The sequence below is a fragment of the Penicillium chrysogenum genome, assembly GCF_028827035.1.
Source record: "Penicillium chrysogenum strain IBT 35668 chromosome Unknown utg000004l_segment0_segment0, whole genome shotgun sequence".
NCBI classification, from domain to species: Eukaryota; Fungi; Ascomycota; class Eurotiomycetes; order Eurotiales; family Aspergillaceae; genus Penicillium; species Penicillium chrysogenum.
In genome coordinates this window covers 3572732-3599217 of record NW_026622752.1, presented here as the reverse complement: position 1 = coordinate 3599217, position 26486 = coordinate 3572732, and the positions used below count along the sequence as shown (strand labels likewise).

The 26486-nt window shown below is 49.7% G+C and overlaps 11 protein-coding genes across 11 annotated transcripts; 6 read left to right on the top strand and 5 right to left on the bottom strand.

The window, feature by feature from the left end:
- Positions 1-1310: 1310 nt before the first annotated feature.
- Positions 1311-3669, bottom strand: N7489_007323 (1-phosphatidylinositol 4-kinase LSB6; the record flags this gene model as incomplete). The annotated part of the gene is made up of 2 exons (XM_056713073.1): positions 1311-2126; positions 2179-3669. The coding sequence occupies 2 exons, from the start codon at positions 3667-3669 to the stop codon at positions 1311-1313; spliced, it is 2307 nt and encodes a 768-aa protein (XP_056566788.1).
- Positions 3670-5570: 1901 nt separating this feature from the next.
- N7489_007322 (putative GATA transcription factor (AreB)) lies at positions 5571-6569 on the top strand (the record flags this gene model as incomplete). The annotated part of the gene is made up of 2 exons (XM_056713072.1): positions 5571-5798; positions 5901-6569. 2 exons carry the CDS (start codon positions 5571-5573, stop codon positions 6567-6569), a joined length of 897 nt encoding a protein of 298 aa, XP_056566787.1.
- A 1078-nt stretch (positions 6570-7647) lies between these two features.
- Positions 7648-9434, bottom strand: N7489_007321 (uncharacterized protein; the record flags this gene model as incomplete). Its single annotated transcript, XM_056713071.1, has 5 exons — positions 7648-8834; positions 8885-8989; positions 9040-9172; positions 9223-9294; positions 9354-9434. The coding sequence occupies 5 exons, from the start codon at positions 9432-9434 to the stop codon at positions 7648-7650; spliced, it is 1578 nt and encodes a 525-aa protein (XP_056566786.1).
- Positions 9435-10670: 1236 nt separating this feature from the next.
- N7489_007320 (serine incorporator domain-containing protein) lies at positions 10671-12274 on the top strand (the record flags this gene model as incomplete). The annotated part of the gene is made up of 4 exons (XM_056713070.1): positions 10671-10721; positions 10786-10865; positions 10920-11508; positions 11558-12274. The coding sequence occupies 4 exons, from the start codon at positions 10671-10673 to the stop codon at positions 12272-12274; spliced, it is 1437 nt and encodes a 478-aa protein (XP_056566785.1).
- A 261-nt stretch (positions 12275-12535) lies between these two features.
- Positions 12536-15751, top strand: N7489_007319 (ATP-binding mismatch repair protein PMS1; the record flags this gene model as incomplete). Its single annotated transcript, XM_056713069.1, has 4 exons — positions 12536-12574; positions 12630-12726; positions 12790-12876; positions 12936-15751. The coding sequence occupies 4 exons, from the start codon at positions 12536-12538 to the stop codon at positions 15749-15751; spliced, it is 3039 nt and encodes a 1012-aa protein (XP_056566784.1).
- Positions 15752-15822: 71 nt separating this feature from the next.
- Positions 15823-16356, bottom strand: N7489_007318 (uncharacterized protein; the record flags this gene model as incomplete). The annotated part of the gene is made up of 1 exon (XM_056713068.1): positions 15823-16356. The coding sequence occupies one exon, from the start codon at positions 16354-16356 to the stop codon at positions 15823-15825; it is 534 nt and encodes a 177-aa protein (XP_056566783.1).
- Positions 16357-19448: 3092 nt separating this feature from the next.
- On the top strand, positions 19449-19901 carry N7489_007317 (uncharacterized protein; the record flags this gene model as incomplete). The annotated part of the gene is made up of 1 exon (XM_056713067.1): positions 19449-19901. The coding sequence occupies one exon, from the start codon at positions 19449-19451 to the stop codon at positions 19899-19901; it is 453 nt and encodes a 150-aa protein (XP_056566782.1).
- Positions 19902-20422: 521 nt separating this feature from the next.
- On the bottom strand, positions 20423-22217 carry N7489_007316 (FAD-binding oxidoreductase; the record flags this gene model as incomplete). Its single annotated transcript, XM_056713066.1, has 5 exons — positions 20423-20582; positions 20662-20785; positions 20849-21063; positions 21145-21979; positions 22214-22217. 5 exons carry the CDS (start codon positions 22215-22217, stop codon positions 20423-20425), a joined length of 1338 nt encoding a protein of 445 aa, XP_056566781.1.
- A 353-nt stretch (positions 22218-22570) lies between these two features.
- On the top strand, positions 22571-23271 carry N7489_007315 (uncharacterized protein; the record flags this gene model as incomplete). The annotated part of the gene is made up of 2 exons (XM_056713065.1): positions 22571-22946; positions 23063-23271. 2 exons carry the CDS (start codon positions 22571-22573, stop codon positions 23269-23271), a joined length of 585 nt encoding a protein of 194 aa, XP_056566780.1.
- A 533-nt stretch (positions 23272-23804) lies between these two features.
- Positions 23805-25093, bottom strand: N7489_007314 (alpha/beta hydrolase; the record flags this gene model as incomplete). Its single annotated transcript, XM_056713064.1, has 4 exons — positions 23805-23992; positions 24071-24174; positions 24233-24635; positions 24694-25093. 4 exons carry the CDS (start codon positions 25091-25093, stop codon positions 23805-23807), a joined length of 1095 nt encoding a protein of 364 aa, XP_056566779.1.
- Positions 25094-25486: 393 nt separating this feature from the next.
- N7489_007313 (SDR family oxidoreductase) lies at positions 25487-26434 on the top strand (the record flags this gene model as incomplete). The annotated part of the gene is made up of 2 exons (XM_056713063.1): positions 25487-25776; positions 25858-26434. 2 exons carry the CDS (start codon positions 25487-25489, stop codon positions 26432-26434), a joined length of 867 nt encoding a protein of 288 aa, XP_056566778.1.
- Positions 26435-26486: the final 52 nt, after the last annotated feature.

Below are 26486 nucleotides of genomic sequence, written 5' to 3'. Positions count from 1 at the left end.
ATGGAAGAGAAGCGCGGGCAACAGTAGTTGCGCTCTTGTCTCGGTCATCAACGTATATATCCTAGAAGCCACGTCGTTTTGCTGGTCGCAATCCAGTCGGCGCCTTGTCGTTTGCCTCTTGAAGGAACCGTGATTAGGGCCGTCGGTAGCTCTTGTGTCGGTCGGGGGAGTGTCCTTGAACTCGAGTGTTTCAGTCGGGGGTCTTCAGTTTGCGCGACTTTTTTGCTCGAGTTAGTCGAACGCTTAGTCGAGCCGTTGGAAACTCGAAATGACGAAGTTGTTGAAGTCGATGCCTCGGAGAAACCCGCCGATAAGGTCTTATCAGTGCGCGCGCTTACGGTTGTATTAGTGTGATGGAGGCTTGGAAACTTGGAAGTACTTAATGGAGGAAAGTTGAAGAGCTGAGTTCACTAAGCAAGTTGAAAATATAAAAGAGATAAAAAGTGTACATATATTGTATGCATCTAAACGCGTGACATGGGTATATGAGGACCCGAGGTCTCCACTGCTTAGTTACCCCCGGCCATTCTATATAGATTGTGGAGATTTATTGGATCTCGAGGCTTGACCTTTTTTTGGGTCTTCCATCCTTCAATGATACTTAAGGGTGTATGCTACATATGTACGGAGTAGTTATCCAAACATGAATTCAAATGTCGTCACGTTTATGGACTGCTTATCTGTTGGAGCCTAGCCCGGACGTGTTTGCGATGGCTAAAATGATGCCTCACAAAACAATGTCATGCAAGCAGTCAACGGAGTCTTAAGACTACAACATAGTGCGTCAACCCCCGACTTTATTATCGACACTATAAGATAGTACTGACTTGACTGAGGAGCACCAGAAGCCGGTTATCCTATCACCCTAGGCTGGTTTGGGATTTATATCTTGTGACATACTCCAGGGTCACATGCCGCTACTAGCTAACCTGGTCAGCATAGTTGACCCGGGAAAGCAGACGATGAAGGTATCATGGAATTAAGTCTCGTCAATATTCTACATGAGGCAGATCGCCCAATCAATGCGCCACAGCCCAAGGCAACCCCAACAGCCAGAGAAGGTCTATATACAAAAATCCCCAAATCATGAGCATGTCCAGCAAAGGACTCGTGTGAGATGTCACAGGAAAGAAAAAAAATCAGAGTCGAAATCGTGAACAGGAATTGGGAACCATTCCCGAAGGGCAGGATTCAACAAGTACCCCGAAAAGACAACGCCGCAGAAGATAGCTGCAAATTAAATGGAAAAGAAGTAATGCAGGAATGCAGAAAGGTGAAAAGCGGCAAGGGTAGTACGACACACTCTAACCTTAGCACCAGGTGAAAACAGGATTTTTGCTCTTGACGGCTTCCAGGCGCTCGACAATCACCTTGCGCTGGTTGCCTTCCATGCCCTCTGCAACGGCATAGCCAAGGTCACCTTCGAGGTCATCGCTGCCAAAGGTGTTGACATTAGGAACGCGGAAGGGCACGGGACCACCGTTTTTGCGATGCTTGTGTTGGCGGGGAGGAAGTGAAGGCCATCCATCTAGAGAAGCTCCAGTGTTTCGGCCGCCGAAGTCATTTATAGTCGCAGGGCTACCGACAGAACCATCAGCACGTTCGCTGTCAGCGTCAGTTCGACCACGGGTGAGTTCGAACCGGTTTGGGTTGGGGAGGTCGCTTGGCGACGAATTCAGTCCCAATAAATCGTGTTGGGGGATTGGTTGGGAAGATGCGGATGCACCAATATCCATCTCTTCTTCATCAGGGTCATAATTCATAGATTGGTTCCTTTGCCTGTCTGCGGAAGGCGCGCGCATAGGAATAGCGACGGGGACATCAACCAAGTCATCCCATACACAGACTCGGGTCCGTCGAGTCAGCTCAAGCGGGCCATGATCTGGTTGCTTCAATGTCTCCACTACATTCCAGGCTTGACCTTTCATGACAGCGATTTGGCGAGCGAACATGCTCTCTTTGAAATCATCATCTTGCGCAAAGATACCTCGCAAGGCCATCTGTGTACCGCTCCACCATGCTGTGGATGTAAGTAATGGAAGGAAATGGTCGCGGGTTCTCTGCGAGAAGGGTTGTCCGATCAAGGAAACTGGCAGGAAAAGCCAACCGAAGGGGAAACTGCGCCACTACAAGTCGTTAGTGCTGGAAAGCTGTAATTACGGGGATTCAAAAACTTACGGCGTCTGGGTGTTTCCATGGCCAGGACAGACTGTTGTCAATGGCACCAAGCTGGACAGAAGCTGACTGTTCCGATGAGGCTAGTGGAGTTCCCGTGCGACTGATAGCCATCATGGTTTCATGTCGTTTATAGGGGTGCGGGGAGGGACTGGGGGTGCCATTCGAATTCACGGAAACAGGACGAGCTGGGGGCATAAGCTCGTCTTCATCGTGCTTAGGCTGTGGCCCAGTTTGGTTTGGGGGCTCTGCAACGATAGAAACCTGCTCTGTCCCCCAGTCAATCTTGACCATCCAGTTGTCTAGACCTCGGTCGGTATTTCTCATGATATAATCTAGAATTACAAGTTTCTCCAACTCTTCGCGGAAGGATTGCTTGAGATTCTCGGTCCAGTAGAATCGGCGCTCGGCACTTTCGTCACGCGAACCGGCAGGCGAGGGCACATACCCCGGATCTTCGTCATCCTCGTCGTCTGACTGTGCCCCCGATGGACGACAGGCCTCGCTCCATGGTCGCTTCTTGCGCTTCGGGGCGTCCTCGGTGCGGAATCCGGTATTCGTCTGGTCAGGCCAGGGATGTTCCCGGAGGAAAACGTTGGCGTCCTTGAATCCCTTGAGGAAGACTTGGAAACTGCCAGCCTTGGGAGGCAGAACTTTCTTGCCTTTCCACGCTTTTCTTCGATCCCAGAAATCGTAGAAGAACGATTTCGAGGACAGTCGGACAATACCGGTGTACGGAACAAGGTTCGTGCGCAGGCGGGCATCAAGAACGTATGCGGCGGCTTCGGAGACGTATGATAGATTGGGAATAAGACACGCGCGTCCGAAAAAGCAGGGGAATAAGTTGCGGTGAATCCATTTTGTCCATTTAGGGTTTCGTGAAGCGTACGGCTCTTCGTCCTTTGGCTTGAACACACCCACTACTTTCCCTTCAGGGTTCCGAGCAAAGTAGCTGCCCGAGCTTCCTTGTGAAATCATCCGAGGATGTACGTCCATTTCAATCGCAAGCCGCACACTTTCAATAATCTCCTCGTACTCGGCGCGAGCCCGCCGTTGCTGACCCTCAAACTCATCTGACTCGAGGGCCTCGGCGCTCACGGGAGTAACCCCGGGAGGTGCCTGAAAGACTGAATGGTAAATCTCCAATTTCTCTTCCTCATAGCTTTTCCCCTTGACACGGTTGATCTTGAATTTGGAGGCAATTTCGTCCGCCCACTTTTCGAGTCGCGCATTGATAGCCTTGATATCTACCCCAGAATTCCGACGGCCTCGATGGAAGCCACTGTGTCTGCGTCGATGGCCTGGGGGAGTGTGGAGACCGGACGCCTGCATCTGGGCTCTGGATGAGACGGGGGCGTATCGGGGAGCGGAGGTGGAAGCTACTGAGAACGCGCCGATATCGTCATCTTCGGAGTCATCGTGAAGATAGCCTCGTTCTTCTTCGGCCTGGGCGAGTCGGGCATATCCCGAGGTGGCAGGACGTGTCTTCGACATTGTGATTGAGGGTGATTTGATCTATGAAAGATGAAAACGAGCAGATTACCCGCAGGAAAAGGAGAGGAAGACCGGCAAAAGAACGAAAGGACACCAAAAAGAGGTTACTCCATCACAGATAAGAGAAGAGAAGGACAAGACCGCTGGATAGAATAGAGAGTTGACAGAGTGAAGGCAGCTGAAATAAGTGTCACCTATGTCCACGGGTCCGGACGCCCAAGGGGGCGTCCTGAAAGTATGGTTACAGTTAATTTACAGGGGCGGTGGCGTAATAGGTGGGCAGTATGCACCAAATTGCGTGAGGTGGGCAGGTCCACCTTGTTAATAACCATAATACAATTACGCACCGCCACACACTTTCTCCACCCCCTAAATCGAAAGGGGTCTTGGATGGATGGATGCATCGAGTGTTATGTGTTAAAGAGTCCTGAAACTGGCCAGAACCGCAATTGATCACCTTATGGGTCCCCCTCTATGACGAATTGGGATATTCAGGGGATGGCAACTCCCATATATGTTGTATACGGTCAAATGTTGGTAGAATCCGCCACGCTGGCAAATATCCGCTCTGGTGCAGGGAATTTTATACGCATAAAACCCGTCTAGGAGTTGATCGCCCCGTAAGCAAATCAGATAGTGTAGAATGAACTGATTGTCGCGTCTCCTGATATCAAGAGGCTGGGGGCATAGAATGAAGAGGCAGAACAGAGCAGATTGAACTGAATACATTCTTTGCGAGACAAAATATCAAAAGTTGACGCCCCTGACATGCCGTATTAAATAATGGTTGATACTGGGGCAATCGTTATCCCGATTGTTATTATCGCGTCTTATCGTCCATCTCGATTCTGAATCTTCTTTCAACCCCTACCCTCATATATCCTCGGCCATCATGTTGTTAACTTAAGACTTCATTCCTTCTTATTGTTACTTCTTTAGACAGAATAATTGTCGGGAAGCCTAATCCTCCCCCTTCTCTCCGGTATAGAGAATCATCGCTGGAGAATTGCTAAGGAATTGTCTTGATATATACCCATTGAATCCGAGTCCTGTTCCAAGTCCATTGACCCCAATCGCATTCGTCGCGCAATTCGATTGACACCTACGGTTTCCCCTGCAATTCGGTCTAAGGCCGGATTTCAATCGACACCTACATCTCCCCTCCACGGTGGCTTCCACCCTATATCGGGCGTCGCCCATCGACCCGGCTCTCAAATCTGGTTCTTCACAGGAGCGTGAGTTCCCTTACGACTTGTCCGCCGACAATTCTTCTGCCCGTCACGCATCCAACGGGTCCACGCAGTTTTCTACAACACTACCGGATATCAAGAGTGTGGCAAAATTTGGTTCAGGCGAGAGCGACGGATACCCAGGCTCTTCTGTTAGCACCTCGCTTCCTGGACTTGCAGCCCTGGCTTCGGTCGCTTCAGCACCAACCTCTAATCTTCGGTGCGTCCATACCCTACACTAATCCTGAATGGAAACCACTCGTGGACCTTTGGGCGATCTATCTTGTTTGCGTAATCTTCAATCTGGGCCTGGGAGAGCAGTAATCTGGCCCCTCATAAGAATTCGAATCAATTGGCTAATTCATATATTTTCCCTTCCATTTTTTTTAGTTCATCTAGTGATGCGAGTATGAGTATGGCAAATATGACCTATGCTACATCATCACCGGCAGCTACGACAGGAGGACAAGGGAGTGGACCTGTAAGTGTGAAATACAACATATATGCCTTATGTGAGAAACTTGTTATCGCGCTGGAGGTCTTATCTCTGGGGAGTTATCTAAAGTCTTGGCGCCACTCGATCCGTGCACCCGCTTTTTCCCTTTCCTTATCGACTCAAATCTCTCACAATCTTATCATCCTCTTCTTCTTCCCAACTTCCATACCCTCATAATGGCGACCACATTGACTGACGATAAGCGACCTCAATTGCAGCCTGTTTGCCAGAATTGCGGCACCTCTACCACCCCCCTGTGGCGTAGGGACGAACTCGGTTCAGTCCTTTGCAACGCATGTGGACTCTTCTTGAAACTGCATGGCCGACCTCGTCCGATAAGCTTGAAAACAGATGTGATCAAAAGTCGCAATCGCGTGAAGACCGGCCAAGGCCCTAAGCGCAAGGTGAGTTCGCGATCAAAAATTTTTCCTCGTCGTCCCCTGCCCCCAAATTCCACCTGTCTCAGATAAGAAGAACATGCGCTAATCGAGATTGTGACTCCGTAGTCAGGCGGCCCTGTTGATACCAATGGTATCCCGCCACGATCTGAGGCTGGGACCCCTCCCCTTGGGTCGCATGGATACCGTCGCGCGTCGCGCAAGATGTCCTCGGGTCATTCGGATCGCTCCAACTCCCCCGTTTCCCGGACCGAGACACCTGGATTTGGCTCGATGAACGCGCACAACTCGAACATCGCGCCGCAGCACATGTTTGACAGCGTTACCCTGGGTGACAGCATGAACTCTTCCAGCGGCCTCCCCTCCCGCCAGATGCGCCAACCTTCTCCCTCGGCAGTCGACCGCCAACTCGATTCCCCCCACACATTCGAAAGTCTCCTGGCCCTCAACACATCCCTCAAGACACGCGTCAGTGAACTCGAGTTCGTCAACGAGCTCTTCCGCGGTCGCGTTACGGAACTCGAACAAAGTGACGCTAGCGCTCGTCGATCGGAGATGATTGTACGAGACTCCGAGGTTCGTCTGAGACGATCTCTCGAGGATGCTCAGCGTCGCGAGGAGGATCTCAAGCGTCGTGTTAGCGATCTCGAACGTCAGCTTGGTTCTGGCAGCGCCGGCGACGCCGAGTCCGGCGAGCCGCTCGCAAAAAAGATCCGGCTGTCGGATGTTGTGGAATCTGGCGAGGATGTGCAGGTCAAATCTCCCAAGAGCGTTTAGGTCTTGCGGTACCCTGCTATTTCCGGCCCTTTCCCATCCTGCTTATTCATTCCATCATCGGTCCACGGGTAGTACAAGCTTATGAGCTACATTACGCTTGCTGGTCATCCTCCAACCTCTGATATTCTTGATACCCTTCATGGCTCCTTCGTCATCACTGGCTGGAACTTTACCCAAAAAAAGCTACTATTGAACGGTCTCGATTCTTCTTCCTTTCTTGTGTTCGGATGTTCCTCCAAACGTCTTGTTTTAATTTGCTTCTCTTGCGGTGTTCTGTACGAAATCTTCACTATGCTTCTAATACAATACTTGGTCCCTATCCTTCTCTTCTTCCAGAACTCGAGCGTCCGGAAGATCGATGGGTTGGTGATCCAACTGAGAAACGGCTTGTTGTCTGGGTGTTTTGCCTGGGTTGTTTCTCTCAAAGTGCTAGTTGGTGCTTGCAATCATCTTTTTCAGTTTGCTGCTTTGATAGAGCTTGCAACCGTTTTTGATTGCTTAGGCCAGCTTTGACAGGTCTGCGGGCCGGGTTTTCTGTTCTTTTTCTTTTGTTTGATTTAAACGAACGTTCTCGCTTTCTGCGTTGTGATATTCCACATGTACGTTAGGAGGGAAATGAAAGTGTCATGCAGAATCTCCAGCTCGTAGCAATCTTAAGAGCTTCTTCGTATGCAAATACGGGAGGAATAATTGAAGCATACATGTATTCGCGACTTAAATCAGAGCGAGGCCGAAAACTACTTCGACAACTCGAATACCTAATAGAGCATAATCGTGGAATCTTCAAATGTACAGTAATGAAATTTACCGGGTCCTGGCCCATGGAAGGATTATTTAAAGAAAGCAGGTCAGACACAAAGCACCAAGTCTATAGAGGAACAGTACATCATGGGTATACCAAATGAGGACACCAGCTCAATAACATCCATCATGAAATGTACTCTATGAGAAGTCATAACAAATCGCAAAAATACCAAGGCAAATATGCAAGCAAGAAAGCAATTCATAAGCCCCTGCCTGCCATGCAGGTAATACTGCACGTAGATGATCCAACATGATGGAAAAAGCGCCATCCAACTTACGCGAGTCGGTGGTCCAGCTTCTTGCTCATGACATTGTTAATGTTCCTCTCGCGGACAATGGCCCACAGACAAACAGCGATACCAAACAAGCCGGAAACGAAAGTCATGAAATAGGCTGAGCGGTAGCAGCCCAGTCCATCAGGACACTCGCGGTCGCCATCGTGGCCGACTACAGAGTGCCCATCGTAGATGCTACCGTATAGCAAATTGAAAACGTTACCACTGAACACTGGGGCAAGAGTCATGACCCCCCAATTCTGGGACAGGCCGCCGATACCGAAAGTGTGAGCGGTTAGGGAAGGGAAAACACCAAACAGGAAGCCATAAGCGATTCCAGTGAAGCCTGAGACAACGATCAGGCTGTTCGGGTTCGAAATGGTCGTACCGGCGAGCTGGGTCAGGGTGAAGACTACCGCCGACAAGAATAAACACCAGATGCGGGACATGCCTAGCTTCTTAACCAGCAGGTCAGAGCCGATGCCGCTGAATAGACGCCCGAGGAAATTGCCGAAGGAAAGAATGGATACGTGCATGACCTGGCGGTGTTGGATGAACAGGTCTGTTGCACTATCGTCGTAGTATAGCCACAGGGCCTTCACGCTGTTGCCGATATTATTGATGGTCATCAAGCCGATACCGGACAAGAGTGCCATGGTCAAGAAGAGTTGCCAGAACTCGACTTTGCGGAGCATGGCGAGACCTCTGATGTCAGTTTGGTGCGCCTCCACGGCCACTTCATCTAGGAAGTCATCGTCAAGTGTATCGAAAGAGGGACGCGGCCGGTCGTTCTTAGACACCAAGGTGGCAGTTTCGTCGTCGTTGGCGAATGCTCTGCCTTGAGAGTTCGAGGCAACTGAGTGCGACCGCGCATGCGCAGGGTACTGTTCGTTCTCAAAAGCAGTAGAGCCCTGTAGTACGGAGTCCTCTGGCACAGGTCGAAGGTCGCTGGATTCATGAGCGTTATGCGGAACAGACGAGTATGGCTCGCTGGCGAGGATACGAAGGAACGGAATCGAGGCAAAGGACAGAATCGAGGTCCCGAGGGCTAAAAGTAAAAGAAAATCGCCGGTATCGTCCTTGAAAATGAGAGTCGACAGATTGGACCAGAATAGCGCGCTCAGTCCAAAGGCGGCCATTGGGAAAGCGGTTGCTGTGCCACGGTGTTCAGGGAAGTTGGATGCCGCTAGAATCATTAGGTTAATTCTATCAAGCAGAGTCCTTGGTGTAACATACCTGTTTTAATGGAACCGCCAAAGGCAGAGCAACCGCCCATACCAGTAAGGAAAGCGAAGAGACATAGGAAGACAACCGGCATCGATCCTTGGCCATTATCATATGCTACAATTATTAGAGCTGCTTAATTCCGGCGAGGTATAATCAAGACATACCCATATAGATTGGGAAGTAACCCAGGCCCAGGCAAATAGAGCCGATGAGCGCGACAAGCCGAGGACCGCGGGCATCTGTCAATAATCCCATTGGAATTCCCATAGCATACATCCCCAGGTTCCCCGCGACACCCTAGAGGTTGTTAAGATCGGCTTCCCGGCACCGGACAAGGGACAACTTACAATAAAGTTGCTCTCTGTCGAAGAGAGCTTCATGCGCTGCGCGAATTGCGGCGCCCACGCGGAGTATGCATACTGACATTGAGTTAACCTTGATGGTTCTGGATGGGGATAAGACCGGAGATATCACGCACATTAGTTCCGCATGAGAGGGCGACCAGCGTCCCCGCAATGACGGAAATAATCCGGGCAGTTCGGTGAAGAGAACCAGACATTATGTCGTTCCTCTGCGAGCGCTTCTGGTGGATATCTTGTGAGACAAGTGTTTTAGCGGCGGGAATGATTGATTAGGCCCTAGACAGATGTGAGGCCGACGCTGAGAGAAACATCGGACCCGAAATGAAGGACAGAAAGGGCAAAAGGAGCGAATGAAGTTATATATGTAGGAAGAATTGAGCGAAGAAGACCGGGAGTTTTCAGGAGCGTAGACTTAGGTAACGACTTGGAGATGATCCCGGAGGCCGCGTGGTCGGAACAGCCGTCAAGCAAGCGCCAAGGAAAGTTTGCTCCACGTCAACTGATTTACAAATACGACGGAGAATTGAATTGATTTTGTAAAATGGAAAGGAAAAAAAGAAGAGGAATGGAAATGTTGCAAGGGATATGTCTTAACTCCCACGTTGCATTGGTTGATAACACATCTCAAGATTATGAAAATCCGTCCAATCCGGACTGTGCAAATCGGGACTCGTCATAGTTCGACTCCAAATGTGTTACTCCACGATAAGGATGTTAATATTAAATGTATTAAATGCTCTAAGGCATCATTTAGTGCCTGATTTACTATTACCTTCCAAGTTTGCTGACTTGTATCCTCTGCCCTATAGTACATATATGTATCTGTAACCTATATATATTTTACAGGTTTCTAGGGCTTTGCTTTCTCCATTAATTACCCCCGAATTCATTGTTTGAGCGCATAGAACGGTTTCCAGAATGATAGATATGACCTCAACCAGTTGCTTCTTTCTTTAATTAGGCCTTGATAGGCCGTGTATCTACATAGATGTCCTCGATCTGTCCATATCCTACCGTCTTATATGACAACTATCTCTCATAGTTCATGCCTGAGCTTTGCTCTCTGTCTTAAGATACTCAATCTTCAATAAAGGGTTTTCCAGCACCCAGCTTAAATGCCACACTGAACAAACATGTTCCTTTATAGCTCGTCTAATGCTATGAGAAACACAATCTTTTGACGTGGAGGGTCATGCTGGATAGCGGGGGTGGAGAGTCTAATCCCATATGGGCAGGACAAAAGAGGCCTGGCACGTGATATATTTTCGGCCTAGATATATTACGTAACATCCATGACGAAGGCGGCCTCAGGTGATGATCTTCAATCTGATCACTTGCCTCTCCGCACCACTCTCGATTCTGGATCCAGGTTCACTTCTAAGGTTGTACATTAGGACCAGATCAGTGCGTTATATGATATCTGCACTCCCAAGATGGGTGCCCTCCTTTCCATTCCGCTTATGGCCGTCCCGAGTGTTGGTACAGTATGTTGTCGCCTACCACTTCCCTCGTTTCACAGATAGCTAACTTGCATTTCTCGCTCAACAGCTCTTGACGGTCGCGACATCATGCTGTGGAGCGGCGACATGCTCTGCGGTCTGCAGCGCTTGCGGAAAGTTTCAAAACAGGTACCATCTGTCAGCTGCCTAGTGCGAAGAACCTCAGACTAACAAGGACAACAGTATGGCGACGAGAATCGCCTATGCCTTCATCCTTTTGATCAACTCGATAATCTCCTGGATTATGCTCACACCATGGGCTCTGAAAAAACTGCAAAATTTGACACTGGATTATATGGAGATTCGTTGCGACGGGAAGGAATGTCACGGCTGGGTCGCGGTCCATCGTATCAACTTCGCTCTCGGCCTCTTCCATTTAATCTTGGCTCTTTTACTTCTCGGTGTTAAAAGCTCGAAAGATACTCGCGCTGCTCTCCAGAATGGATACTGGGGTCCGAAGGTCATCCTCTGGGTGGCCTTTGTCGTCATGTCATTCTTTATCCCCGAACCCTTCTTCTTCGTCTATGGCAACTACATCGCCTTCTTCTGCGCCATGTTGTTCCTGCTTTTGGGTTTGATTCTTCTGGTGGACCTTGCGCATTCATGGGCCGAGCTCTGCCTGCAGAAGATCGAAGACAGCGACTCTCGTGTGTGGCGCGGCCTGCTCATTGGTTCGACCCTCGGCATGTACTTGGCATCTCTCGTTATGACCATATTGATGTACATCTTCTTCGCAAACAGCGGTTGCTCTATGAACCAGGCTGCTATTACCGTATGTATCCCTCTCACGAGGAATTTGGTGCTCAACTGACTCGTCGCAGATTAACTTGGTCGTGTTTTTGATCATCTCATTCGTTTCCGTTCAACCAGCAGTGCAAGAATCGAACTCTCGCGCAGGACTAGCTCAAGCCGCAATGGTCACTGTCTACTGCACCTACCTCACCATGTCTGCCGTTTCGATGGAACCGGATGATAACCACTGCAACCCCCTCATCCGGTCCCGCGGAACTAGAACCGCTACGATCGTTCTCGGTGCGATTGTCACTATGTTGACTATCGCATACACCACCACACGCGCTGCCACTCAAGGAATTGCCTTGGGATCGAAGGGTGGCCACAGCTACATCCAGCTGGGTACGGACGACAACGAGCATGGTTTGGTGACCCAGCAACCAAACGCCCGTCGGGAGATGCGGGCTGAAGCTCTCCGGGCCGCTGTCGAGAGCGGCAGTCTTCCTGCCAGTGCCCTGGATGATAGTGATGACGAGGATGACTATGACACCACGAAGGATGACGAGCGTGCTTCAACCCAGTACAATTACTCGCTTTTCCACATCATCTTCTTCCTCGCCACAACATGGGTGGCCACTTTGTTAGTCCAGGGACTAACACTGGAGACCACGACGGATTTCGCACCGGTGGGCCGCACATACTGGGCCAGTTGGGTGAAGATCGTTAGCTCCTGGGTCTGCTATGCTATCTACCTTTGGACTCTGGTTGCGCCTGTTGTAATGCCGGATCGCTTCGGTGTTTATTAGTTTTTCTTTCGTTGATGTTGCGCGTTAACAGCGATATTGTTGCTCCCGATTGTCCATTTTGATTTATATCCATAATAGCAGTGCCATACAATTTGCAAGTGAATATATCCAGATCTTGTGGCGCAAATAAAACTGTCCTTGGGTAAAGTAGAACAGGGGCGTCATCGAATGTATAGACGGCCCACCGTGGTCTTGGCAAATCCACGCGTTAAGTGAGACGCGTGCCAACCCGTGGGCTTTATCCTCCGCAGACATCATGGGATGAAGATGGCCACGATCCAAGCCATCGAGGCCCGCTCGGTATGAAATCCGATGTCTTTTCACGGAGCCTTGATCTGACCAGCGTATTAATCAGGTACACCAAATCCAATCGGGTCAAGTCATCGTTGACTTGTGCTCCGTCGCCAAAGAGCTTGTCGAAAACAGTCTGGACGCCGGCGCAACAACGATTGGTGAGTGAATGAAATTCTGGATATGGTCTGTGGCACATTTTCTGATGATTTCGAGGGGTTCAGAGGTCCGATTTAAGAATAATGGACTGGACCTAATTGAGGTCCAAGACAACGGCAGCGGGATTTCGCCGGAGAACTATGAGAACGTCGGTAAGCTACCACTTCCTTCTTGCCACATTGCGCTCAAGCTGATTCTCCATCTATCCTAGCGTTGAAACACTATACCTCTAAATTGTCGTCATACGATGACCTCTCGAGCCTGCACACCTTCGGTTTCCGAGGCGAAGCGATATCCTCACTCTGCGCGTTAGCCGACTTCCACATCGTCACAGCCCAGGAAAAGCAAGTTCCCCGCGCGAACCGACTCGATTTTGAACAATCTGGGAAACTCCGGAAGACACAGATCGTGGCTGGTCAGAAAGGAACGACCGCATCAGTAGAAGGCATCTTCAAGCGGCTTCCAGTGCGTCGGCGAGAACTGGAGAAGAACATTAAGCGGGAATACGGGAAGGTTCTGAATCTGCTGCACGCCTATGCGTGCATTAGCACCGGAGTCCGGTTCAGCGTCAGGAACACTGTTGGCAAGACACGGAATGTGGTGGTCTTTTCTACAAATGGAAATAAGACTACCAAGGAGAATATTGCCAATGTGTATGGCGCGAAGACATTATCGGCCCTTATATCCCTTGATCTAGACCTGGAGTTTGAGCCTTCCGCAGCTACGAAGCGGGTTGGCGATGATCAACCGAGTAAAATCCAGGTCCGAGGCCATATCTCACGTCCTGTATTCGGCGAGGGCCGTCAGACTCCGGATCGTCAGATGTTCTTTGTCAACTCGCGGCCATGTGGCTTGCCGCAGATTCAGAAAGCTTTTAACGAGGTTTACAAGTCGTTCAATGTCTCGCAGTCCGCGTTTATCTTTGCGGACTTTCAGATGGATACAGGCGCTTACGATGTCAACGTTTCGCCTGATAAGCGCCAAATTCTGCTTCATGACGCGGGGGCTATGATTGAATCGCTCAAAGGTTCACTTGCGCAACTCTTTGAGGATGCGGACCAAACTGTGCCGCAGTCATCGGTCAAATCTAAGCCCTTACCAAAACAGCAACCACTAGCATCACTCCCAGGATTCGTCACTGCTCGGGAGCTGAGCGAAAGCGGTGGGTTTAGAAGTCCAAGTCAGGACCGGACGAAAGAAAGCTCAGTGGAGACTCCGGGGGCTAGTCAACAGAGTGCGCTTCAGCGCTTCACGAGCTCAGAAGCGGGCATGGGAAGTGCGCAAGCCACCCCATCTCCTGCTCGGCCAATGAGAACACCCCGCGCTGCGACCAATCGCTCTTTGATGTCGACGCCAGCCCCAAGTGAGCTAGAAACCTCTACTGCGGCGATCTCTGACGATGAACTTTTCGTCCAAGAAGGCGCCCAGGAGGAGCCTGAGCCAACCACTGTCTCCGACGAAACATCATCCCAGCCACCGGTCCCCGACGAGACCCCGTCTCGCACTCGTGGAGACCCAGAAGAAATACCCAACATTGTCCAAAATGCCTTTGATAGAATGCGTCCACGACGAGAACCCGCCGAACTGGCTACCATCACCATCGGAAACCGAACCATAACGTCCATGGTCGGTAGTGGTCCTCCACGGAAACGAGTCTCAGCAGATCCGCCTCTAACGACAGAGCCGCCCCGGCGGAAGAGACGGATACACACACCATCACGGCCTAATATCTTCGGTGAACATATGAAAGCGTTTGCTGCGCCTGGGTCGCAGCCGCATGAAGCAGCAGCAGAAGATGATGAAGATGAAGACGAAGAGGCCTCCGCTAGTGAAGGTGGCCAGATTGAAGAAGATGGAAGCAATATTTTGAGTGAGATTGAGGATACACAAAGTGCTGAGCAAGAGGCCGAAGACGAGGGCCCTCCTCCACTCGAGGATGCCGACTATGTTCCCGACCAAGGTGCAAGTCAATTAGAAGTTGAAAACACTGAGGCAAAAGACAAAGATACTGCCGCAGATGAGGATCTCGATGACGCTCAGAAGAAGGCGCAGGAAGAAGCTACAGTTCAGCGGCTCATTCATGAAGCTGAGGAGACTGCTATGCTTCCCCAAGAAAACAGCGCGAAACGTGCAAAGAAGATGAGCAAGGGTGCTGCACATCGCGACGCAACTATACAACTTGTCGGCACGGTAGACGGGTCTATATCACGTTTCCAAGCTCAATTCATCACATTGCAAAAGACCCTGCAAGCGGGCATGAAGAAGACGAAAGAGGAAGCAGCTGATCTCGGCGAGAAAACCGCCGAGGACAAGCTTTCCTTGACTGTAAGCAAGAACGATTTCGCCCAAATGCGCATCATCGGCCAGTTCAACTTGGGCTTCATCATTGCAGTTCGTCCAGGAGAAGACCAAGATGAGCTCTTCATCATCGACCAGCATGCCTCTGATGAGAAGTTCAATTTTGAGCGCCTGCAAGCTGAAACTGTGGTGCAAAACCAGCGACTCGTCCGTCCGCAACGCCTCGATCTCACTGCCGTTGAAGAAGAGGTTGTCCTTGAGAATCGTGTCGCCCTTGAGAAAAACGGTTTCCTCGTGACTGTCGACGAAAGCGGCGATGAGCCTATCGGCCGTCGATGTCAACTGGTCTCGTTACCGCTGAGCAAGGAAGTGGTATTCGGCGTACGCGACCTGGAGGAACTCATCGTGTTGCTGTCAGAGTCAATTTCAACGTCAAATGAACTGTCAGTACCACGACCAAGCAAAGTGCGTAAAATGTTTGCTATGCGCGCTTGTCGCTCAAGTATCATGATTGGGAAGACCTTGACGAGCCGACAGATGGAACGAGTCGTTCAAAACATGGGTACTATCGATAAACCGTGGAATTGCCCCCATGGTCGACCGACCATGCGGCACTTGATGAGTCTGGGCCAGTGGGATGAATGGAATGAATTTGAGGAGACCGAAGGCCTCGACCCTTGGAAACAATACTTGGAAGAAGAAGAAGACGAAGAAGAAGACGAAGAATAGTCAATAGCGATACCCTGTGCGTTATATAGATGTATAACAAGAACAACCCAAATGAACAAAGACCTGAACCATCACCACCATCGCAACCACCCTTTCGCCGGCTGATCCAATTTCTTCCCATTAGCATCAATATCAACATGCCCATTTTGCCCATTTGCATTGCCATTCTCCAAATCCTCATTCAGTTCCGCATCGCCATCTCCCCGCTCATCGGCATTCTCACTCTCATGACCCCTCTCAACAACATCCATCATATCCTCTAGGGCCAGCAAATCACGCTCAATCATCTCCGCCCAATTCTGCACATCCCCAATCTCCTTTAAGCCGTCGCGCGTCTCATCTGCGAATCCAACCCACTGCTGGTTCTGCCGCGCTAGTCGCTGCGTATTCTCCGCTAGCTCGGCTTCTTGTCTTTCCAGCACCGCCGCGTTGGATTGAATGTTTGCTGCGCGCTCGCGAAGCGGCGCTTCGAGATTCGTTCCAACGGAGTGAAGCGTGGCGGTGAAGGCTGCCAGCGCTTCTTTTTGTCGTTGGTCGTCTGTTGTGTTCGCTGGGTCTGCGGTTGGATTTGGGTTTGGGTTTGGTTGCGGGGTGGGGTTATCCATGGTTCTTGGCTGTTTATTTGGTTCGGATTTTGGGGGGGGTTGTATGTGATGATATTTAGAGAGACGATCCAGAGATAACTTGCTTAGGATCTATTGGTCTTCTCTTAGTCTCTTCGTATTCTTTGGACCTCTCGTTATGATATACAAAATCTGTAAACAAAAGATCGACAACCCCACCCGGCATATGTCATCTCTGCTGGCATCCGTTCCCCGCCCTACACGGTGATTTGTCGATTAGTGTGTCTGATCACTCTCTCTTGATCTTAGAGACTGTAATTTTCAGTTTATTGGTTATGCTTAGCTTACGAAGAGGGTGTGTATTTACTTGATATATCACGACCAAATTTGTAGGGATAAGAGGAAGAAAAAGTATGCCTTGGTCCAGATGGCCGGGAAGTCTGGGTTCTAGATTACAGCGCGCAGAATACAATGATAGAGGAACCTTGGAAATAAATCATAGGTCCTTGTGTCAGTAGGGTTCTGCTCCGAGAGACATGGTGAAAGCAGCCTCTTGACTTTAGCTGCTGTTCCCTAGTTCCCTATTGATAGAATCGCAGAATTTGCCTTCTTGGGCTTCTCCTCGCACCCGTGTAATAACTTCACTAGCCCAGGTTGCATTTTCACCGATCAGCATAGGCTCCCTCTCTTTGAGCGAAGCCGATGGAGGCTTCGAGTCCCGAGAAGTTGCCAGCGAAATTATTGAACCGGAATGACCTTGGAAAAACAGATAGCCGTGCTTAAAACTACATATTTCTGTAAGATGCGTCTTTGTGACTGGTCTTCACTGTCATTGCGTGAGATCAGGACCATCTGCTTTGCTATAATCCCATATAGATCGTAGTCAGAGCTGTATAAACTTGCACATGTGGTGAGCTTCGGGAAACCGGAAGAGATGTCTTTATAAACGTGCATAGTATCCATGCAATCCGATTCTTATATTTCTCCTGCTGATTACTCGTTCCACGCTGTTGACGTGGATAGCTCCCTCATGTGCACAGCAGTATTCTGACAGTAACCCCCGAATGCAATAGTTCTCTTCTATTCCATGACAGCGAGTTATTGGAGACATGTCTCATTTATGACTGAGCAGCTATTGATTCAGTCCCTACGATGTCCACCAAGATGTTCGTATAACTACAGCTCCTGTAGACAAATGCCGGGGCATTCTTGGGTCCTAGTTGGGAGAAGTGTCTCATTTTATCGCTATATTATGATAGAACAACCTGTAGATGTTGAGAGCAAACGTTGTTTACTTGAATCAGCTGATGTGTAGGTAGGTACCTTCCCTGGTTAGGTCCTATCCCGATTAGGCTTAGCAGTCTTTGTTTCCAAGGTTCCTTTGTTCTCTTTGTTTGTGGAGAATAAAAGTGGGTCCCTCCCTGATTGGTCCAAATCGAGCCGAGTCGCATCAATAGCAGTCAGCACTTGGATAAAAGCCTCCTCCCATCGAGGATTTTCAGACTTTCTCCTCTCAACCCCCTCCCATCATAAGCTACCCAGGTCGACGGATCTGGTACAGCTTCCCTGATTGTGAGGTGTGGTATAAGTGAGTAACACACTCACTCCTCTGTCAAGATGATCTGCTAACAATCGACAGCCTTAGTAGATATCCCTACGGAGACACTGCAGGGTCTCCTGTACATATCGAACAGGTGCCGTAAGTTTTTCCACCGGCAGGTTTTCGACATAAGTTTTGACAAATCTGACTCGTGCTTTTTCTTGATTATAGCCTTCGTTGGAAATCCAAAGCCGGGTCGCCCACAGCCGGTAATGGTTGTATGTTCTCCTGTCAGAAACAATTTTTTTCCCGTCACTGACTTGTTATCCCCCAGGACCTTCGTTGGAAGGCAGCAATGTATGTACCTGCGCTGAGCGTGGCTTTCTTTGATTGTCCTGTCAGCCTTGGTGATGTGGGGTGAGTTCACCAGCCAGTGACATTTTACCATATCTGACCACAGCATCCTTTTATTAGAATCATTGCCGCAATTACCAGGACCAAGTCGCGATCTTCCTTCGGGCGGCGTGCTGTAATTCTTGGGGAGGCAGATGGGATCCCGCAAGTCCTATCAATCTGTGGAAGTTTGGAAGCCAGCCGGGGCGGAGGGTGGGCGGTCACTTCGTCTCGTTTGGGGGCATCCGGGACGCAGGTCCAAGGTATGTTCTTCCCTGCCTGTGGGTTTTCATCATTTCTAACCTGTGCTCGCCTTTCGTCAGAAGTTTCGTGGGAAGGCCTGAAGTCAAACTGGGCGTGCACGATCCCAGTTTAGGCGGGCTGGCTAAACTCCAGGTGAGCCTCCCTTCTATGTTTGCTTTCGTCACTAACATTGTGTTATTTCTGATCAGTGCATTCAACGGAGTTTTTTGGGATTACATACACAGTGTGTGATACCGCTTGCAACTGGCCATGCAATCCGTTTTAAAAGCGAAGAAACAAGATGGAGCTTCAACCCCTGCGGTATACTCGCTTGGCCTTCGGGCGAGGCATACATGTGCTGCTTTCGGGCATACATGTGTGGCCTTCGGGCCGGTATACTTGCTTGCCTTTCGGGCCGGGCATACTTGTTCTGCGTCTTGCTTTCGGGCATATAACCCCGCTCTTTTGTTTTGAAAAAGCGGAGAAACAAGTTGGAGCTCCCTTGCGGTTACCTTGTTTGGCCTTCGGGCACCTTTCTGTGGGCAGCGGGATCTTTCCTGTGGGCCGTGGGTTTTCCAATAAAGCAAAAGAGCTATTGGTCTGTTGCTGTGTACGAGATCCAAAGAGAGATACCTTGGGTCAGTATGCTCAGCAGGGCCATAGAACAAAACGTCCATTACATCACTGATCGGAGTGGGCTGAATATTCAATAGAATATTTGCCTGGTATCCTCTTGGTCATTGATGTACCTGGAAACATTCATCGTAATCAAACAAGATTAGGTACCTACATGTAGGTAGCAATTTTTGGATGAGCGCCTATTTGAATTCAAGAAACTTTGGATGTTGCAACTACAACCCGTGGACCTCTTGGAAGAAAAATAGCGTGGCATGATGGATGGATATCTTACTGTCCGATTAATTGGTAGTGTATTTAGAGCACGAGAAACGCTATTGGGATGATATACCCGGCTCTGTCATCTTCCGATGGAACCGCCGATGGTACCACAAATTCGAGCAAAAGAGAGCGTGACGCATCAAATGACAGACTAGTTTCTGCCAGTGGCCTGGAATGTCCCATTTGTGGCGCCAAATACAACTTGCAGCCCAATGCCAGTGGAATCTTCGCCACATTGGAATACTCCTGGATCCCCGCCTATAACAACTTCACCACTCAGTATTTCCTCCAAGAGCTTGCCAGCGAGTACATTCCCAAGTTCGGTGAAACCTATAATGTTCGACCTCACTGGAACAAGATGATCTTCCACAATGAGACTTACAGTTTCACCATCCACCCGAAGATGAATGATTGGGTTCATTTACAGAAGAGGATGGACCCCAATTGTCAATTCATTAATGAGTTCCTGGCTGAGTCTCTTGGGATTGATCGGTGTCAATACCTTTTTGACTGAAGTAACGAAGGCTTCTGAAGCTGCACCTTTGAAGCAGCTGTCGGATTCCGGAGATTGTATTTGATGGAGAGAGACTTATGTGGTCATTATATACTGTTCACTAAGTGTATTGGAGCTCAAGTGAAGCACTGAAGTTTACCACCCATCCCTGTACCTTCTTACCAAGATCTTTCACTCCCAAAACACAGCTTAAATTTTTAGAGAAGACAAATGACTTGACTTTCCTCAAACGGCCATACATTGAGATGAATATAGTCCATCTAAGAATGGGTTTCCAACATGTCTGCCCAAGTGAGTTTTGCTCCCGAGACCAAAGCTAAGAATTCTTAAGTCTCATGAATTTATGTACATGCATGGATCGGGTGCGGCACAACCGGCAGTCTTAATCACCCACCAAATTCCACAGCTCGACCCTTTCGGTTAAACCTGATTGTGCAGAGGTCTCTATGATATGTGTCCTCAGTTCCATCCTCGCCATGATCGAACTAAATCCAGACACATTAGCCCCTCATTCTTGATCTCTATGCTTGTTTAGCGTCAGGTAGTTTCTGGCCACCAGGAACCAGACGTTGGAAGACATGTGTCGGGTCGTAGATCGCCTGAACAGCGCGGAGTTTAGCAAGGTTTTTCTCGCCGTAGCTTGTCAAGACTGGCTGGTTCCAGCCAGAGTATGTAAGCATACTAGAGCAGATTCGCACATTAGCCACAGTTGAGACAACAGGAAGGGTAAAGTAGGCACGAAAAGGCAGGAATGACGAACAGGTAAGGATGAAGAAGATCACGACTGGCGGCCAATTTCTGCATCTTCTGAACGAATTCGTCGTGATCTGGCAACACTCGATCGGAATCCGCTTTGTTGTCGAAGGTGACTCCAAAGTAGAGGACTGGATCAAAGTATGTTAGTCGACATTCATGTGAGATCGTTTGAGGATTGTCCAAGTACTCACTGCCCAGCGTGCGGTTTCCAGCATCTTCCAATCCTAGGGCGTTCGTCCCTTTGAGTATGCCCTGAGTGACTTGTCTAGGGGTAATTGGCATGTTGCAATGTAAGCCGTAAAAGCCCTCGACATCCTGATAATCCTTCATCCATTTGCGGAACTCCCACCAGATATCCTTGTACAATTGGGCGTCTGCATAGACAGTCATGATTCGCTGAGCTTGGCTAAACGTGAGATCCGTTTTAGCTTTCTTCTCTGCGTGTCTCCTTTGGATGTCGACTATGGTGACCAGTGAGAATACTTACAACTTGCCATCTGGGAATCCGTCATTCAGCTCAGCTGCAAGCGAAGTGTAATTCCGATTGTGGACTGTGCTCTTGTAGTGAGGGGTATTGTTCCAGGGTTGCAAGATGTCGGGCAATTCAAGGATATCGGCGTTATAGACCACAGGAGTGAAGTTGATGGTCTCGTTGGTAGTACCGTTGTATCCGTACTGAGGCAACGTATGGGTATGGATATCGTTGACAGCCTGATTCACATGATAATCATAAATCACGTCCGCGAGTTCATCGAGTGAGGATTCCGGGTAGTAGACGATACCACCCAACACGCGACCATCGGTGGCGACGGTAGCGAGATCAAAGTGAGTGACCACGCCGAAGTTGTTGTTTCCTCCCTTAAGGGCCCAGAATAAGTCGTTATGACTGCTGGCATTAGCATTGACAATGGTCCCATTCGCCAAGACCACTTCGTAGTTGACGACATTGTCAATGGTAAGACCTTCGCTGTTGGAGAAGTAGGAGAAGCCCGCCCCAACTGCGAGCCCCAGTCCTACTTTCTTATAGCGGCCGATGACAGCGGACAGATTGTAAGGGTCCAGGGCCTCGTAAACCGAGCCTAACGTCGCTCCGGCCCCAACCCGGATGTATCCCTCTTGCAGCTGGACCTCGGTGGTATTTATGTACTCCATCGGCATGAGCACACCATCGTGAATGCTGGCAGCCCCAGGAATGGCGCTGTGGCCGCCACCCTTAATCGCAAACTTGCAGTCATTTTTGGCGAAGATGGAAATGGCCTCGGAGACCTTCTCCGGTGTGTCAGGCAGGAAAACACATCCTGGGTTTAGGTACTCAGTGGCCGCTATTAGAGAGAGTTAGCTAGTCGCTCAAGGGAGCTTCATGACAAGGTCGACTTGCACCAGAAATTGTGGTTCTCGAAAGTATAGACGGAAGTGTTCTGAAGATGGACAGCCGACGAGTATTTTGGGTTGAGTAGGTCACACTATATGCAAGAAATGGTGAGAAATGAATACCTCCTATCCACTTGAGCACCGTATCGTGCCACTTGAAATGGAAAAACAAATGATATACGAACACATTGTGAAGTGGTGAGTGCATTTGAGCCCCCAAGCAAGGAGAACAAAGCAGTCAATACGCGAACGCACTTCATGACGGAACTGGAGCAGATCTGCAGACCAAAATAAGAATCCCTGTGAAACGAAATAGGGATCCCTGTGGAGTTTATGTAGCCATCGAATGAGGATTGCCCACCGGTGTCGGGGCATGCAATAGAGGACCGGGGTGGTCTCCAGGGACCTGCGTAAATCGAGAGAGGTCCAGCACCAATCGTCACATAACAAAAGCCCATTGCCATTCGGGGGCCAAATACTCCAATTGCTCCGTATAGCTCGAGCTGATCAAAAATCCCTCAGTTACATGTCATTGCTCCACCATGAAAGCTCCATTCCCTTCCCTTCTCATCTTGAGCACTGTTAGTGCGCAGCAACTCAGGTTTGACAAGTCAGACACGCATGCTGGCCTTGCAGACCAAGACTGTCAGATTCGTTGCCCTCAGAGTACCGACCCGTCCAAAATCATCCTGCCCGCCATTTCTGAGATCCGAAATGCGACCGGGTATTGGGAGAACGTCCTCGAATGCTGGCAAGTGGACACCGTTTCGACTGCTCTCCCTGGCATCGATAATGCCTATCGACTGGACTGGGAGGGCGGGTTCGATATTGGCTACCAGTATATATTCTCTGGCGAGTCATTCATGAAGGCTCATAGTACCCCAGTGCCCAGTTTGATTGTCATGAGCAGTGGTATTGGTAAGTTTTGTTTTGTTTCAATTCACACAAAAAGAGCACAGCTTTCATTCTCAGGTTGTTTATTTGTTATTTCCTATTGATCGAGGACGTTTTGCTTACTGGTTCTGGTACTGTAGGAGATCTCCGCATGTCGGATGGAAGGTGTCTGCGTGTGAAGGCAGGAGACAACTTCTTCAGCGCAGGTACTCGGGGTAAAATGACCGCTTGGTGGGCGGCAGGCACTGTTGTCTCTGATTTTTATTTTAAAAATAGCGAGATCCCAAATCATGTTGTTGTAGCAGAGTCGAAACTTGAGGCGGAAGGGGGTCGAAGGGCAGAGTTATAAGGTACACGAGGCGCGTCTGTTGCCAAAGGATCAGTGTCAGGCTCCAGAGGTATTCGACCCGTCTGAGTCATGAAAATAGATTTCAATGTACCCTCGATGTTCTGAAACTGCTTTCATCGTTGATCAAGAAATCACTGTAGAGCTCTATAGAGACTCCAAGGTTGACTGTATAAATTGACCCTTGGCGAGTTGCTGCATAAGCCTTGAAATTGCCCAATTCCAAGGTTCACCTCTAAAGGATATGAAATTAACGTCTTGGAACGCAATGCACACTTGGAATAGGGCCCAGAATGTTATGAAAGCGACTCAAAGGCTACGTGTCTAAATTCGAGCAGAACATCGTCTATCCTCTATTACGCCAACTACCTAGTCTAGAGTGATCGACCCCTATCGTAGAGTAGATGCAGACAACACTCACAATAGTTTCAAAGTTGCTCCTGCTCCGGAATATAAACTTTCTGCGACTAATCACTAGAGATTCATCGAAAACAAGTGGCGGACGATATCCCTATTGGTCATGTAATATTTCCAGCTCACAAATTATGCTTCCTCAAGAAAGCAAGCGAGTCAGCCATCAAGGTTGGCGCAGCTCGCCGGAAGAGAATCAAGTGTCCGGTTTCGGGATACAAGTTGATGTCATGATCAATGGCGCTCGGAAACTTGTCATACAACGCATATGGCTGACTGCCGCAACGTTGACCGCCACAAAAGGTTGCGTCCCCTAGGAGCATGTAAAATTAGCTATGATCTGTTCGCATAGAAGTGGGAGCAGATAACGAATCCTGAAAGGGAAACTTACGGTCACCGATACCTAAGAATACTGGACCAGTGTACTTCGGCGCTTCCACCAGGTGATAAACAAAGGTCACAGCGGCCCCCATAGAGTCGAAATCGCGGGTATTCCTGTCGAAATTTGGCAGTCAGTTGGCAGATCCGTAGAGTAAAAACAAAATTCACTCACCAGTCGTATTCCAGAATGTTTTCATCGTATGATCCCGCGAAGCATGCCACTTTTCGACCTTCCCGAGTCGACTGGGTTTGATAGGTCGCCGGAATTTGGCCCCAACGAGCTGGGTCAATCTGCGGGGCGGGTGCCTGGAGTCCAGCGAGAAAGGCGGGATAGATCCAGCTGGAATCCCAAGAGATGCCGTGCAGTACAATTGCATCCATATCTTCTGGATATTGCTGGGCGAGCGAGTTGGCGACGATGGCCCCGATGGAAAAACCGACAATGACAACCTTGCGCCATCGGCGGCCGCCGACGGTGCCATTGCGGATCTGCTGGATCAGCTGGTGGGTTGTCTCAACATAAGTTTGAGTCTGGGCCTCCAGGAGGCCATCGGGGAATGTACTGTTTCCGTTTCCTGTCCTTTAGATTAATACAACGTTCAGTCAATCGGGTTATCCAGAGGAGAGGATTACCGATCAGATCCACGGCGAGGGTGTAATAGCCCTCCTTATTCATGCGTTGAACCCAGCTGTAAGTCTCCGGTTGGTATTGAGAATCCCACATGTTCTTATTGAACGACGCCCCATGGATCATGACCTGGAGAGTATCCGAGTGGGTGTTGGTCTGGGAAGGTTCGCATAGTCGGGACGAAATACTGTAGGAATTGGAGACCAAAATCTGCTTGCCGGCAAGCGCATAGAGGATATCTAGGTCATAGACTTGGTTGACAAACGATCTATTGGTGGTCTTAGAGACGTGCACCGTGATGTTAGAGTCATGGCAGGCCGGTTGAGAAAGAACAGACTGGAGGTCTGTCCAGGCCATGACAGGCTGGAGCACCTGGGTAGCTAAAAGAATAGCCAATAGACGCATATTGGACTCCTTGTCCCGATGTGAATATGAAAACTGAAATGAAAAAAACCCCAAGAGTTAACTGATGGTGTTGTTTACCTCTCAAAGCCCTATAAGGTCTTGTGTCAAATAGCCAATTGAAACGCCCAATACATATACAAAGGACCTGCGTAAAAACCCCTCCCCCGGCCATCCTCGGACAAACCCCTGGTTGAAACTAATTGGAGACAAAGAAAAGAAAAAAAAAATATTATAATGTGATGATCTTCATTTTCTACTTGCAGCTTCATACACACGCCTACACCCCTCTTCTCCTCGGTATTTCAGCCTGTTCTTCTCACATATCAACTGTGATAGGGTTTTCAGGGTTTCCAATTAAACACACTCCCACTCTCTCAGCCATATTTCGCAGACATGCCGCGCGTCTGGCTCATCACAGGTTCCTCATCCGGCTTCGGTCGCGAAATTGCCCTCGCCGCCGCGGACATCGGCGATACAGTGGTAGCCACATCCAGATACGCAGACAAGCTCAAGGACCTTGAGGAACAAAGACCCGGCCAAATTGTGCTCCACCAGCTGGATGTCAATGGCAGCGATGATACCGTACAGGCGCAGGTGGCTTCCATCCTGGAGAAGGTTGGGCGCATCGACGTCCTGGTCAACAATGCCGGATATATCCTCGAGGGTGCCGTCGAGGAATGCTCGTGAGTATCATATTCACTCGTCCCGACTCCTCCCCTAGCCCGCCATCCGTGTGTTGCCACTAACATTTTTCCTTGGTACAGGGGACCCGAGGCTGAAGCAGTGTTTGCAACCAACGTGTTTGGCCAAATGCGAGTGCTTCGTGCCGTCCTCCCCAGTATGCGCAAGCAGAAGTCAGGGGTGGTTGCGAATCTAGGCTCCATCGGCGGATGGTCTGGGACCCCCGCTGCTGGACTGTACTGTGCCACCAAGGCAGCTGTCGCGATCTACACCGAAGCTCTGTGCGGGGAGCTGGCCCCGTTCGGCATCGAGGCCACCTGCATTGAGCCAGGATATTTCCGCACCAACTTCCTCAGCGGTGGGCACAAAGTCGTGGCGCAGAACCGCTTGCCCGAGTTGGACATCGCCACCGAGTCTACGCGGGCGGGGCTGGCGGCGTACAACCACCACCAGCCCGGAGATCCGGCTAAGGGCGCCCGAGTGATCGTCGAAGCTTTGACCAAGACGGGCCGCTGCGAGGGCCGTAAATTGCCTCCACGACTGGCACTGGGCCGGGATGCCGTTACAGCGATACGGGCCGCATTGGCTCGCAACCAGGAGGGATTGGATCAGTGGCAGGATGTTGTCATGGTAACGGATCATGACGATGTAGCCAATTGATTTTTTTCTCATTTCGGACTTTGCATTAAAATCCGAGTAAATCCGCAAACAT